General features: G+C 42.2%; 1 protein-coding gene across 7 annotated transcripts in view; it reads left to right on the forward strand.

Moving 5' to 3' along the window:
• GATA6 (GATA binding protein 6) overlaps window positions 1–15,146 on the forward strand; it is a 59,907-nt gene that overhangs the window by 11,020 nt on the left and 33,741 nt on the right. For all 7 annotated transcript variants that reach the window (XM_032467515.1, XM_032467516.1, XM_032467517.1 and 4 more), the window contains exons 5-6: window positions 636–723; window positions 819–922. In XM_032467515.1, the coding sequence (XP_032323406.1) occupies window positions 636–723; window positions 819–922 (192 nt within the window). The remainder of the gene's footprint in view (window positions 1–635; window positions 724–818; window positions 923–15,146) is intronic.

Genomic DNA, 15,146 nt, shown 5'->3' on the forward strand with positions numbered 1-15,146 from the left:
CAGAGTAGGACATCCCAATTTTAGAAATACCAAAATGTGGGAAATGTATATTTTAGAATTGATAACATGGTATTAACCCCTTAAAAAGTAGTACATTTAAGAAGAAAAAAAGTATGGAACAAACTAGAAGTGCACTAGTTTATATCTTAAAGTTAAACTAGTTTGTATCTTAAAATTTTGAATATAATCAAATACTTTATACAAAAAGTAATAATATATTTGACACTTATAGTTGGCACAAGGATAGCACAGGATATTATAAATACATCAGTTTTAAAAAAGAAAAATAACCTTGGTATATGTAAGAAAAACAATACATGATCTCTTTGAAATAAAAGTATGTATTCAGTGGTTTTACTCTGTAATTGAAGTTATTTAAAACAATAAACATTAAGTTGAAGGAATACATTCTCCCTGGCAAATCACCCCATTTTTTTCTGGAGGAATCTCTGCATTTGATGGGGAAAGTGTAGTCTTTGTGCAGCTGAAATCTATGAAGTGTGTATAAAAATTGGATTGAAATTTATGCCAAGTTCTTTTAAATGAGGGCTTTCAGTACTGATGTTGGGTCTTTAGTTAGTTTGGTTTTTCTTCAATATATTTATTAAACTTATGGCCTATGTGAAATTTTTTAGGTGCCTCGACCGCTTGCTATGAAAAAAGAGGGAATTCAAACCAGGAAACGAAAACCTAAGAACATAAATAAGTCAAAAGCTTGCTCTGGTAAATATAACAAAATGCTATTTGACTGTAAAGTATTTGCCAACCTTAGCAGTTGAGTATATGTGTATTTATGAGGTCAATTTTGACTATTGCAGGTAATAGCAATAATTCTGTTCCCATGACTCCAACTTCCACCTCTTCTAACTCCGATGATTGCAGCAAAAATACTTCCCCTACAACACAACCGACAGCTTCGGGGGTAAGTGTATAGACTCTTTCTAAGCTGGAGAGTTGGTATATTATCTCAAATTTTATCTTATCTGGTAGTACAATAATCTAAACCAACAGTTCAGTGTAGGTAGCTGATACCTAAGAATAGTTTTTAGAGGAAATTACATTTAATTGTCAACAAAATGACAAACTTAAGTACTTTACAAACCTCTTAATTAAGAGCTACGTCATTTTTTTATGGTTAAATTGACCCAAGTAAAAGCAAGAAGTTTTGGTTTGAAGTGCTTTAAATTGTTTTATTTCCTGTTTTTTATCTGTGTTGATACCTATATTTGTCTGTCTATCTATATATATATTTATAATATAGATCAGAAAAAGTACCAGCTCAGTGGTTTCATATATCCCAGTGTCCATGACATTCAGATTGCTTTTGTTTGTCCTGTCATCTCCAGCCTTCTTTTCCTCTCTTTTCTCTTCTCTTCCTTCCTTTTTTTTTTTTAAATCTACCCAAAGCAAAGTGCATCACAATGCGTCACGTGCTGCTGTATTCACAGATCTTCCCCTAACTGTCCTGCTGGGCTAGACAGCATTGCCTTCTTCTAATGCACCCTAATTGTACCCAGGCCTACCTCAACCTTGCGACCTGCCTGTAAGCAATTCGCTTTGTGAGTGATTTATGCAGAGGACAAGGATGCCAGCCAGGCTCTTTGTGAAGATCACAGACTTAGTTTCAGTAAAACTGATTGAAACTCAGTTTTTCTCAAGTGAAGAGCAGTTTCCCACCCTCATGTTTCCCAAATTTACCTGGAATGTCCTTTAGAAATGACCCGGCCTCACCCGGGTCCTCAGGGATACCCAGGGTGGGACCTGGGCGGGTGCCCCAGGTGATTCGCAGGATTACACTGAGACTAGTTTAGGACGAAACATCAGCATTACAATCCCTACATACTTAGTAATTGTTTTCCACAATTAATTTTGCATTATTTCTGGTACTTTGAAATACTACGGATTCCTGGGCCCCACCTTGGGTTTTCTGAGTCAGAGCCTCTGGGGGTGGGGCTTGGAAATTTGTGCTGCAGGTAAAATTAAACTGCTGCTCTCAAGGTGTCTTTGAACTAGGAACCGTAGATTTTCGTCATTATTTTTACTGGCTTAAACAAAGAAAAATTAAGCATTAAATTTTTTTAAAAGAACTGTTTAAAACTATATTTGATATTGTTATTTGCCCTCTGACTCAAACCCTTGGGCTTTTTCCTTCATGAATGAGACGTTTTTTGGAGTTTCACAAGGCAAAAAAACCTTTCTGTTTCTGTTTGTTGCAGACACATGTTCTTAAAGAACGTGTCTATTCTTTTTAAAGGTGGACTCTGGTGAATGACGGTTTTACAGGAGAGTAAGATGTAACTTTAAGGATCTAAAATGGTAAATAAAACAGTTACTTGTGAGGAACTGAAAAGATCAACATTATTTTAAAATCTTCTTGATTATGCTCTAAGCCCTCAGAAGCAGTTATCTAGCTTAAATGAAGCAAAACAGTGCAGTATTGTGGTTTTCCAGAGTGTTGATCAGCCAGGGTTTTGGTCTCGGCTTCAGTGTCTGTCTGAAATGTGGACTGCCAGCTCGGTGATACAGTCCAGCCTTAGCATGGCAAAAGCTAAATCTGAATGATAAACGGCGAAGAAATAGAGATATTTGCCCAACAATGGGCTTTGGAACCATAGTGGGTGGAGTCTGTTTTGCTCTCTTGGTTTTGTGATGTAAAATTTCAAAATTGGCTATTTGCAAGTCTGATCAGTTTTGCCCTCCAGGGGAGGAAAAGTGCAAAGGCAGTGATGGGGTCTGGCCTGGGCCTGTCTGGTAGGGGACCTCAGGAGTTCTGCAGCTGGTCCTAGGGCAACTTTGGTGTCCGGGCATCTCTCACTCAGGACCCAGTAAGCCAGAGGCGGCTGGCTGGCCAGAGCCTTCGGGGGAATGCTCAGTTCCCTACTAGAGGCCAGGAGGCAAGGCAATTTTAGTATTAAAAAAAAAAAAAACTTTAAAAAGTACTTTAGAGATTGGGGGAGTCGGAGAACAGTTCCCTACAAGGTCTTTTACTGCAGGTTCCCTGTCACTCCCAGAGCCCGGGCAGCCTCCACAGGAGCAGCTGTGTGAGCTGCAGACAGGGAGGCAGTTCTCCGAGTCCAGGTGGCCTCCCTCTGAAATGCTTTTCTTGAAACACCGGGGTTGGGGTGGGGGGGTTGGAGGATTGCCTTCCCTCTTTTCCTCCCTCCGGGGATCCAGCCCTCCTGGCCTGGCTGGCACCGGGGCTAGTGGGTTTTCTGCCGTCGGTGAGCCCATCCCGGATGTCTCCCTCCATCAGTGCCTACCTGATGTGGTTGTGGTGGGAACCAGGCCTACCTGGCAATCTGCTGGCTGCCTTCGGAAACTGTCCCCCTCCAAGAATAATTATAGTAGACTCAGTGGTTTCCCCGGGGGTGCCAGTGTGTGTCCTTTGGTTGGTCCCTTGGCACTTTTCAGAGCCTTCTCTGGGCCGGTGGATTCCTTGTGGTCAGCATGGCAGCTGAGGAGCCGTGGGGCAGAAGCATTTGTGAAAGGCGTTCTGTTGACAAAAGATGTTTCATTTTCTCATTTTGGGTCCCAGTTTATGATATTGGAGGGCAGCTGACTGCTTGCTTATGGGATTCTGTGAGGTGTCATAGGTGAGGGGCTGTTATATCCACGTGGCAAGGATGTATCTGGGACGCAGTAGGAGGTGCCTTCTTCAGTGTGGCAGTTAAGCTTCCTGTGATGACGGTCTGTCCTGCTGATCTCCAGCGGCCCCTGTGACTGGAAGTTAGTAGTGCAGGGTTGTCTTAGGTTAATAGGGACAACCAGCTACAAAACAAAGGGCAATCTTTGACATACTCCCAGGGGAACAAGGAAACTGGGGTCACACGTTCTATGTAGAGATGTTTAAGTGGCAACATAGCTGCTCCTCCACCTTTTCCTTAATGATTGTGAGTTACTGCACAGAAGTCGGAGACTGTTGCAGCATAGGATCACACTTGCTCTTTTAATTCCTCTCTGGGAAGTCAGCTTAGGAGATCACCAGGAGGCGTTTCCAGCAGGCTTCTTCTAAGCCCTGATGGCCCTGCCCTGCCTTGCATGTGGGTGTATTCAGTGGTGGTACCAGGTCAGCATGTAGCCTGGTTCCGAGCAAGTCTGGCAGGGCCTGAGTGTACTGGAGGAAGGCACTGAGAGTGGGGGCTCCAGGGCTCCCTCCCCAGCAGGAGTGAAGGTGTGGACAGGACTCCTAGGACACAGTGTTCTTCCAGAACAAATGTCTAAGTGCCATGAAAATCATTTTTGCACTGCTCTGAAGCCTCATTTCGTTGACTTTTTGGCATTTCTTCTCTTTACGTGCTTTTACTCCTCTGCGTTTTTTAAAAACTAGACCTCTGTCTTATTCCTTCTGGTGGTCATCAGGTTGCTAACTCAGCTCCCTTGTGACTCAGTTTCTGGGTTGCAGGCTGTGCAGGTGTAGGTTCTGGGGGCAGCTGGGAGGGCAGCTTCCTGGGTGAGAACAGGAAGACCTGCTGCTGCTCCTGCACAGCCTGGTGTTAAAGTAGCCCCCGTCTTGCTCCTTTGGAATTCTTTTTTTTAAGTTGCAATAAGTGATTTATTTGCTTTCGTTTATATAGTATTTGCTATTCATTGGACCTTATTACTTTTCATTTTTTCCTTATTTTTTTCTGTATTGATTAGAAACTTAATCAGTTTCTTGTATGGGAAGTCTTTGTGTTAAGAAATACGCTGAACTTAATTTTTGATAGAGTTGATTAATTTTTGTGACTTTTGAGCTTAAAGATAAATTTCCCCAGAATAATCTTTCTGTCTAAAATTTTCTTTCATGTGTAGATTTACTGAAAAATGACCCAAATACACACCAGATTTTCTTTGGTATTTATATTCTCTATGGATTATAAGAATATTTACATCTTTCATTGAATTCCATTTATTGACTGAGTTATATTCTACAGTGTTCATTGTTATTATTCTTAGGAGGCAAATATGGTAACATTCTATTTCCAAATAAGGTTTAATAAGTAGTCTCTATATTCCTATCCCTCTTACGACAAGTAACTAAAATTTTATAAAACTAGAGGATACTTCACACACATACATGTATATAAAAAACTTGTATATATAGTTACATATGTATGTAAAATAATGTATATAAACTTTCTAACTTAATGCCCCACTTTTAAAGGTAAAAGGTATTTTTCTTAATTTCCTTTGGGACAGGAAGGCTTAATCTGGTGGTAAAATGAGCAGTAAGGCAATGTCTCAGAATAAGAAGTCACTGAGCATAATTTGCCTTCCTAAAAGTAGTTCTATAATTATTTAACAGAAATTAAAACCCACTTAAGTTTGTATTAAAACTGCAAATATGTTGACGTTATCATTAAATATGTAATGTTGAAATAGACGGAGGTGAACTATTTCTGACTAGCCCTTGCCTTATGGTCATTGTTCCATTTAAGAAGTATTGGGCCGTGGGAGGCCCTGTTTACCATTGAGTAAAACAAGGTTCTGGATGTTGGATTGTTCCTAACATAGGTAGTGGTAGTGGTAGTGGTGGGGCACCTACGTAGAGACAGTTCTTACTGCTGCTCAGATTTGGAAGTGCTTTAAAATGAGCAACGAAGTGGGGAGCTGTGAATTGTGACTGCAGAGCTGGGAATGGCTTCACAGAGGAGAGGACATTTGGATTGGTTGAGTGGGGTGTTTGCAGGGGAAAAACTGGGATAGGTGTCTCTAGGAAGGAGAAGAACATGGGCAGCTATGATACTTCAGGGACATAATTTTAGGAATTCAGTATGGCTGGACTGTAGGGTGTAAAAAGCCAAAAGCAGGAGATGAGGTGGATAAATTAGATGTAAGGCAGATAATTAAAGCTGTTTGAAGTCAATATTAAGTCAGCCTTAAGTAGGATCCACACTACATTCATTTCTAAAAGATGGTCTTTCTCTAACACCCAGTGCAGTGATGAATGTGTTTTTGCTACGCTATGGTCCAACAATTAAAACATTCTTAACTGGGAGTGTTTTGATTGTTGATGCCAGCAAATGCTAGCATGCTCCTGTTTCTACATTTTACAAGCAGGGTTTCCTCTCACAATAAGTAAGGAAAACTACTTCCTCCGAGCTGGTGATGTGTCCTGACCTCAGGACTTAGAATGTTTAGTTTCTTGGTCCCCAGGGCTCCTCGGGGCAAGATGGTTTCAGGGTGGCTGCCTGGTGACACTTGAATGGAAACGTCTTAGGGATGATGTGTTAGTGATAGGAATTCTTTCCCTCACCTTTGTGGTTTGTTGTTGGTGACAGATAGCTTCCACAAAGAGAGGCAGGCGTCCTTAGACTGAGACCCAGACCTCATCTCAGATTCCTCTCTGGTTCTCTGCTTTTCGGCAGCCCCTACCCATTTTTGGTCAGTTTCTTGATGTTAAGTAGGTATCTTCATTCCTGCCTCATTTATCCTTCTGGGACACCGTGTGCCTAGCCAGACCTGCTTCCCTTCTTCAGTCACTGCTTGGTAATAACCTTATTCAGTGATCTTGTCAGGAGAAATACCACTGAGCTGCATGGTGCTAAATCTTGTACTAGAAGCAGTCTGAAATAGTTAAGTGCTTATAGCCGGCGGGCAGTGATTTAGGGACTGAGCCTTGTTGGGATATCTGGATATCTTTGTAAGGCCTTCTGAAGAAGAGTTGAGTACTTGTGCAGGTTAACATTTAAAATTCTTTTTATAGATTTTATTTTATATGTTAATATTTGCATCCTATGATAAAAGTTGGAAAACATCACTTGAGTCACATAGCTTATATCTATGAGCACATTTATATCCTATTGTCTTTTTCTCCGAGTAGTTGAATCACTTTGGATTTACTATGACATTATGATTGGTCACAAAATAGCTTCTATTATTAACTAAAGGAACATTCACAAAGCATCTACATATGGACAAGTTGCTTTCACTCAGAGGAACTTGAACGTGAAGAGAAGATTCCAGAGGCTGCTGGAGTAGGAACAGAAGTTTCTGCTTAACTCTTACCTTGACTCTTCCACACGCGCCTGTAGGGTTCCCGAGCGCCAGGCACTAGTGGATTCGTCTCTAGATGAATCATTATGGTGCTTTCGGGGAGTTTTCTCCCTTTCCCGTACTTTCTCATTTATAAGACAGTGGATGTAGGAAAGCAGGAAATCAGCTTCTGTCAAGTACCTTTTCCATGCCTGGTGTTTGATGTGCCTTTTCTCTTTTACTCCCAATTGTCACTCTACAAATGAGGTGTTTTGCTTCCAATTTCTACGTGGTGGAGAGAGACTCGGTAATAGGCCCAAGATTATGTATTGAATTAAGAAACGTGACTTGGATTTGGACCCAAGTCTGGCAGATGCAGAGCCAGTGTTTTTTATCACTATGGCACACTGGATTTAATATGTGAGAGTATATGTGATATTGAAGTCTCTAGAGAGAAGAAATAACATTTTCTTAAAGAAATCTAATTTGGTTAGTAATATCAGCATCAAAGAAGGCCAGGAAAATAGCTCCAGAGAAGTGATCTGCTCATAAGGAAATATATAAGGCACATTATATAAATTTTCTTGTTAAACATTATACTTAGTCAATAAAATGTAGTCCTAAGACTTGTGTTAGTCAAGTAATAGGAAAAATAATAGGCAGTAAAATTTAACTGTTATGTGCCTAGTGTGATGAGAGTCTCTCTTAAAATATGAAATACAAGATTATAGTGCTAAAGTCCTTCTGGTGGTGTGATTTAAACCCATACACAGTGAGTGCTAAGTTAGTTGGAACTTTCAGAATGTCCAAATTGCTTTCACTTTAATTTTTAAAAAATCATTAAAAAGGCATTTCTTAAGAAGCAAATGTCCATTTGTTTTTCCCAGAGTTTATAGTCCAAGATACTTTTTTCTAAATGAATTTAAAAAGGCATTAATCTCCCAACAGGGTCTGTGAGAGAGCTGCAGTTAGGTATTATTATTGCCTCATTTATAAACCAGGACCCGGAGTGACTCCATAAGGTCACCAAACCAGCCCGTGTTGCAGCCGCGGCTGGAACCGACGTCTCCCACCGCTCCCAGGGAGTCGACCAATCATCACGGTTATTAATATCCCACTTGCCACTTGCTGCAAGCCATGAACATAAATATTTTGTTGGCATTTTATCTTCACGCTCCTTACGTGCCAGGCTCCCTTTCTTTCTTCTTTCGCAGCCCTTCCTAATAACTCACTCACGTTCCTGTCTGACCACATCGGCCCTCGCCGTGGAAGTCACACGTCACCCTGGCAGGGAACGCTGAAGCATGTGGAGTTCACATACTTTCATTTTGATCTGGAGGCCTTTTCTAGACTTCCCTCTTTTTTTTCCTTGTGTGTGTGCACGCGTGCATATGTCCTGAAGGATGGTGAGGAGTGGTTAGAAATACCTTGTGCTATATTAATATCCAATGACTCCGTGTGTGTATATATATATATTAGGAAACAGCAAAACTGTATTGCTCTTTAAATAGCTTATAACATATATGCCTACCCAATTTGTCACAGGACTGTGGTTTATTTAATAAGTGACTCATCACAATCTGAAAGCCAGAATGCTAGGTAAAGACTAAATGTAGGCAGAGTGTCACTCTTTTCATATGGCCCTCGGGTTAGAAGACTTCATCTCAGAACACAATTTTTCTTTGCTGATTATGGATGCTTTGCAGTTCCCCCACCCTTCCCTCTAAAAGAATATACAAAATTGTCACAAACCATGAAATAATGTTACGGGAAAACAGGGCCAAATTTAAGAAATCTGGCTTAGAATGCTCTGAAATGTTATTGCTAAATGAATCTTCGAAGAAAATGAATTCCTTTACTGGAACAAAAGTAATTTATTATGCATTTCATGGGTGTCTGCCAAAGGAGTTACTAGCAATATGAAGATCTAATGGATATGAATTAAATACAATCTGTTAGCTCTGTGTTCAGACCTATCTGTTAATTTTCTCTGAAATTTTAATAATTTTAAAAAGCATCTTCAAAGACAGGTGTTGATGTAAGCGATCATTCATAATTCAGCTCTCTACTATACCAGGGCCAGTATTTAAGAGTTTGTGAGCCAGAGCACGAAGAGATTATTTTATTGACCACAGATTTTAAGAAAGATTTGAGCAAATAACAGGTATTGATTTCAGTGTCCTGTTGAAGTCTCTTGAGTAAACAATTCGAAGTTATTATCTGACGATGTTTAAATGACAGTTTACTTAGTGTGCTGCCCCTTTGGTGGTTGTTAGCATGGCATGGTTTCACCAGAGCTGGTGCACATGCTTCACAATCCTAGTTTTATCCTATTAAACACAAATACTTTTCATTTAAAGCTCTCATTAAGTTTAGTCACTTGATTCATGGTGAAGCCTGAATATGGTCTGAAGTTTATTCTGGGGGTTCACGGATTAGCAGCTGGAAGGAAACAGCCAGGCAGCCGGGTGCTAGCTCCAGCTTTGTGTGTGACTAGCAAGCCGCCAAGGTTTTGTAAAGCCTCTGTTTTCCCGCTTCTACTAAAGGGGAAAAATAATTCCTACCATCTGGTCCTCTTAGGAGTATTGTGTAGCATAAGTGGGAGATGCCTGCAGACCTCTTTGAAGCTCAAGTAGAAAAGCACTATTTAAATATGACCTTGGAAGCTAATAGCGATGTGCTTTATTCACATGGCATTTTTTTTATCCCAAGACATTAGAAATAAATCCTAACTCTCCTAATGGGGGAGATTTAGAGATGTAGAACTATTGTGTTAACAATGTAACCATATTTAAATACTTTTATTTCCCTGAAAGCGACAATTTTTCATACATTATGATTCTTAGCATTTTCATGATGCTTTCTTGTGAGTGCTGCTTAGTTCTTGGACCACGGTGTTAGGCTGCTTGTCCAATTTCCTAAAAAGCCAGTTTTTAAAAGTTAAGATCATAATCAACCAGGTTTTAAATCTTGCCTCTTAATTTGACTAGAGTAGAGGCATGCATTCATTTTAGAAGATAAACTTTTTCTATAGCACACTAATGACTTCAAGTTGTGGGACAAACCCTTTCCCCTGTAATTTATATATGTGCATCAGTATTTTACTGATAGTCCAGAGTACTTAGAAACTTTGGGCCATGCCTGTCTGTCTCACAACATGCCTGCTGTCTGAGTGTGTACAGACGCATAAAGCAGTTTGCTTCTTTGTCCAGAGTAGATGGTGTGTGTAGACAAGTTCTTCCTCCTTGAAAAGGGCAGCATCTCGGGAATGGCTACAACCTGGCCGGCTCAGGCCCAGAAGGGGCAAGGGGGTCATGGGGGCATTCCTCAGTAAGGAATTTGCTAAATTACAAAAAAATAAACCATTCTGCTAAACACTGAGTTAGGTCATCAGCTGAGGTGACCGTGACTCTCCCTTCTTGAGCTTTATTGAGCCGTTATGGGAGATTTCGAGGGTTTTGTTGTGATTGATGGTTTTCACATGTCCTGGGGGAGACAGAACCTCTGTGCGTTTGTGTATCTTCCTGTGTCACCTCCTCAACTCTCATTGGGTCACTTTTGTGTATGGTCCTGTTACCTCCATCCAAACTGAAATGGCCGTGGTTTTTAGAGTGGAAGTTAGGGTTTATCTGAAAGTGTTTCTCCTGTGTTGGAACTTTTGCACAGTTCTTAATTTTACTTTTAAGGAAGGCTGCTATCAGGCACTGTCAGGGTCTAACCTAGAGGTTATGAAAGCAGACAAGAGGGCTTTGGCAGAGAGGGACGGCTGGCTTCCCCTCACACAGTCACACAAGGAAAAGCCGTAACCACAACTTACTTAGATGTGTAGGAAGGACAGATCAGAGGCCATGGAAGCTGACAGCCCGAATTCAAGCTAAGGAGACAGTGTAATCGTCTTCAAAGTCCTGGGCTCTGGGAATGATCACACTCACCCCCAGCCTGCCTGGGGTGCCACGTTTTGTTTCTCCAGATCGAGGCTGCACTGAGAGATTACAGCATGGTGGACCAAGCACACACCAGCCGGCTCTTCTTGTTTTATTTTGTTTGTTTTCTTCTTCAAAAGTGAAATTTATAATTCATAAGCCTGAGAACCTTTATTCTTCTGGGAAGGCTGTGTCCTTTAAGGTTTTCCTTTGCTGGGATGTATTGATTGCCTTTCCAGAGCTGCTGTGTGGGTATCGTGGGGGGCTGTCTCTGGGCCTGTCTATGATGGAAAATGACAAGTAAAGGAAAAGAAAAGGACTAACATTGTCGGTGAGCCCACTCTGAGCCGGACACTGCTGGGCACTGACTCCAGGAGTTCGTTGTCAGAAATCTTTGAGCTTCCAGATACAGGTCCAAAAATGAGCAAAGGCTTATAGTTACAGGAAAAAAAGAGGAGCTGTGCTACTTCCCAGGCTGGTGGATATTTTCCATGGCCACGTCTGCAGCAACATATTGTCCCTGAAGTCATTTATTCCTTCAGGAGGCCAGTTTCCAGCCCACTGCTCTGGATCTCCCACCTAACCTGCCCTGGCCTGCTCTCAGCACTAAGCCCGGGCTGGGTCTGGTGCTGATAACACATTCTTTCAACAGGAAGTGCCTCCATTTTCAGTGTCTGGGGGAGGGTGGAGGCCCATAAGCTGTGAGTGGAAACACAGAACAGATTTCTGCTCCACCCTCACATTGCACTTTGATCCGGGAAAGAGCCAGGACCTCCGCCTGCCCGAGCCGCCTCTGAAAGAAGGAAGGATGGTTCAACTGTGGGCGTTCAAAGCACCCTCCTCTGTTTTTGAACGTCCCGGGGATTAAGCTGATGGTGATTTAGGTTGCTGACCTGCCTGCTCTGGCTGCGTTGGGATGTCTGCGATCTGATCCTTTCAGGGATTTAACTAGATGTGGGAAAACCTTAATCAGTTGACATTTAAATTTGTCTTTGTATATGTATGTGTGTGTATACTGGGTCTAGGGGCATAATAAGTCATCTCTGATTTTTCTCCCCAAATTAAACTGACTCTCAAGAGGTAGCTCTTGAATATCCCCAGTGAGGGAAAGGCACTTAAGATGCACAATGTGACAGGCCAGGTTTCTTGAGGAGAGTGGTGGTGCCCATTCTAGACTTCTGCAGTTACAGTGCCAGTTTCAAGAGCACAAGATACGCTAAACCCCTCTGTGTACCGTGCTTGGTGTTCTCTCGTGCCTGGAGCCTGGTTTCATGTAACGGCGAGGGGCTGACTTCAGGGGTGCGTCGGGGGAGGGGGCCCTTCCAATCCTCCCTCCACTCTGATTATTTACTATTTTTCATGCTACTTTATGCCTCTGTCCAGGCTGACTCATCTCTCAAGGGCTGGTTCCTCACGTTTCTGGTGCTAATGTCTTCTGCCCTTCCCCAGAGTGAGACTGCACTGTGCCGTTCAAGTAAAAAGTTCACAAGCAAAGTACAGACGGCTGATAGGTTGGGCCCTCTCACATGGTGCCCTTGTCCCCCACCCCCCACCTGGGTCCCCTTGAAATACTTCTGCATGTGCATGGGTCAGTTGTAATTATGACCTAGTTAGAATTTATATCCTGCTGTTTTTCACTCAACATTGCCCTACAGGATTTTTTCCATTTTGCTGCATGATCTTATTATTTTTAATAATTGCATAATAGTTCGTTGAGCGGATGTCCCTTGCTTTCCCAAACCATCCCCATTTTATGAGACATTAGATTATTTCCATGGTTTCCATTATTATAAGTAACCCTGCAATGGATATCTTTCCCTCCCTGTGAATTCTTTCCTTATAACCCATTTCCAGAAGTGAAATTACCGAGTTAAGTAGGGTATAAAGTTCTTGATGGCTGTGCTGACTGCCTTCTAAGGCGTGTACCAGAATATGGCCCCACCATCCAGGGATGGGGGAACTGGGGTCATCAGTCCCATCAAATTTCATCAGCTCTCATCATGATGATATCATTGTGTATCGTGACATAAAATTTAAATTATTTTTTATTGAGTTATGATGACACAAAAATAAATGCTACACGTTGTAGCATTTCATGCTTAAATAGTATAACACCACTTAAAAATAAGGTTCTCAAACCTTGGGCACCAGTGCTTATTGTATTTTTTTCTGACAGACTCAGATGTTGCAACCTCAAACGAGCTGCTGTTTTTTTGGGAGTTCATCACTCATGTAAATTGGGGTTTGCCTGCCATATAGCTGGACTATTTTTTTTTTTGTCTGAACAAAGAAGACAATAGGTACTTAAACAGTAGCTTTTGGGACTGTAGTTTAGGTGCAAGAATAATGTTCAAGGTGGTAAGATTTCTTTAATGTGGCTGATTTGAAAAATGGTCAGTGAGCCCTTAGGGCTGTGGAAGCGCCTGGCTTTCTCTTTGTGAAGGGCTGTCAGTAACGATTAGGAGAAGGTCATCATTGAGGTGGTTTCCACTTAATTCTGGATAAGTTCTTAGGGCTGCCCCCACTCAGTGATGGTGGCAACTCACCTGGTGAAGGATGACACTGGGGACATTCAGTTAGGTCCACGCTCCTTCCTCTTCACCATGATAACACATTTCTAATAGTAGCGTGTATGGATCTAGTCTCTACTGTCGTCTGTCACTTTTGCAAGGGCTTTACATATACTATCTAATTTAATTCTTGCAACAACCTGTTCCTGACATAGGTGCCTCTTTATGTCCATTTTCTAGGTGAGGAAGCTGAGGCACAGAAAGTTAGATCAGGCCTTTTGGTTCCCTCTTCCAGATTCTCTTCTGACTCGTTGCTTAATAAAATATCTTTCGCTTTCAGCTGTCTTGTCTCATGAACAGGACTCCCTGCATCCTGCATACTTCCAGTTCTGAACACCCCTTCCTCACCGGTAGCAGTAGGCTTCCATTTATGGGATGTTTAACATGGCAAGGCATTCTGACGCTTCTGCAACAAAGACAGCTCACTTACTTGTCACAAACGTACTTGAGGTAGGGCTGGTTTCCCAAGGAGGTGACCACATTGGTGGGTGGCTGAACCAGGGTAGAATCTGAAAGCCCAAGCTGGTCCCTTGGCCCCCGGGGAATCCTTTTCCCTCTGCGATTTCTTTTCTAGTTTCTTGTTCCACCCACCTCCCTGCCTCAGACACTCATCTCTCATGGTAACTGTTGAGTGGTCTTACTTTCAAGAGTGTGTGTGTCTGGGTTCCCCACACAACCTAAGGGCTCCTCTGGGAAGCTATTGTCTCGGGGGCTCACAGCCCCCATGCCCAGCGTTCCCCGTGGCTGACGGCAGACCCCTCTGCTAGCTCGGCCCTTCTGGCCATTTGAGGTGGGCTGCTTTCTGGACCATTCCAGGCACCCTCTCCATTTCAGAAAAGAGCACTTGCTGTGATGAAGTCAGATTTAGTCAGATAAATGCATGTGCTTCTAGGGGGGCTACGTGGGTCATACAAAGTGGGTCTGACATTAATCATTTATAAGGGAGCTCATGCTTCTGGTTATATGATAGCTCTTTTCTAAAACAAAGACTTTTTTTGATTGAGTATAATCCATCCTTTTGTTTATTTCCCTGGGGGTTAAATCTAGATCTATGCTGAGTTTGCCTACAGTAGAAGTTCTAGGCTAAAGGTAATCCGCATGTTTATACCAGGATTGTTTTATCTATTTCAGAATTTTCACAAGTATCTTTATTAAATTTTAGACATCTCAATGAGTTTGTGAAACTTGCTTTTTTAAGGCACCCAAAGCCCCACGGTTTAAGTCTTTAAGTTTGTGTTATTTAAAAAAGTTTGGGGGCAGGGTACAGTTGTTGCTGGACTTTCACAAACCTTCACTTTTGCTAGGAAAGGGGAGGACTGGTTACCTGTGGCGCTGCTGGAGTTGGTCTGTCTGGCTGAGAGGAAGTTAGGATGGCAGACAGGAAGTTCCATGGTCAGACCTCCCGAAATCCTGCCTCCCAGCCCCATGCAGTTATTGTGAGGATTAGACAGAAAAGCAGATCTTCTCCGGGAAAGCTCAGGACGACATTTCCTTCCAGGCCCCTGAGTGGAGCGGTGGAGGCTCTGTGAACCTTCTGTTCAGTTTGCTCCATGTCTGGTGCCGTGTTTCTCTGAAGTGGATGTAGCATCAGCTTGGCCAGATAGATGGATGTTTTAAGGATTTAATGGGATTGTGTATGTAAAAAAGGAATGCTTTGAGAAGTACAAGATGTTCTACCTGTGTCAAAAAACAAGTATCT

Source organism: Camelus ferus, chromosome 24 (assembly GCF_009834535.1).
Source record: "Camelus ferus isolate YT-003-E chromosome 24, BCGSAC_Cfer_1.0, whole genome shotgun sequence".
NCBI classification, from domain to species: Eukaryota; Metazoa; Chordata; class Mammalia; order Artiodactyla; family Camelidae; genus Camelus; species Camelus ferus.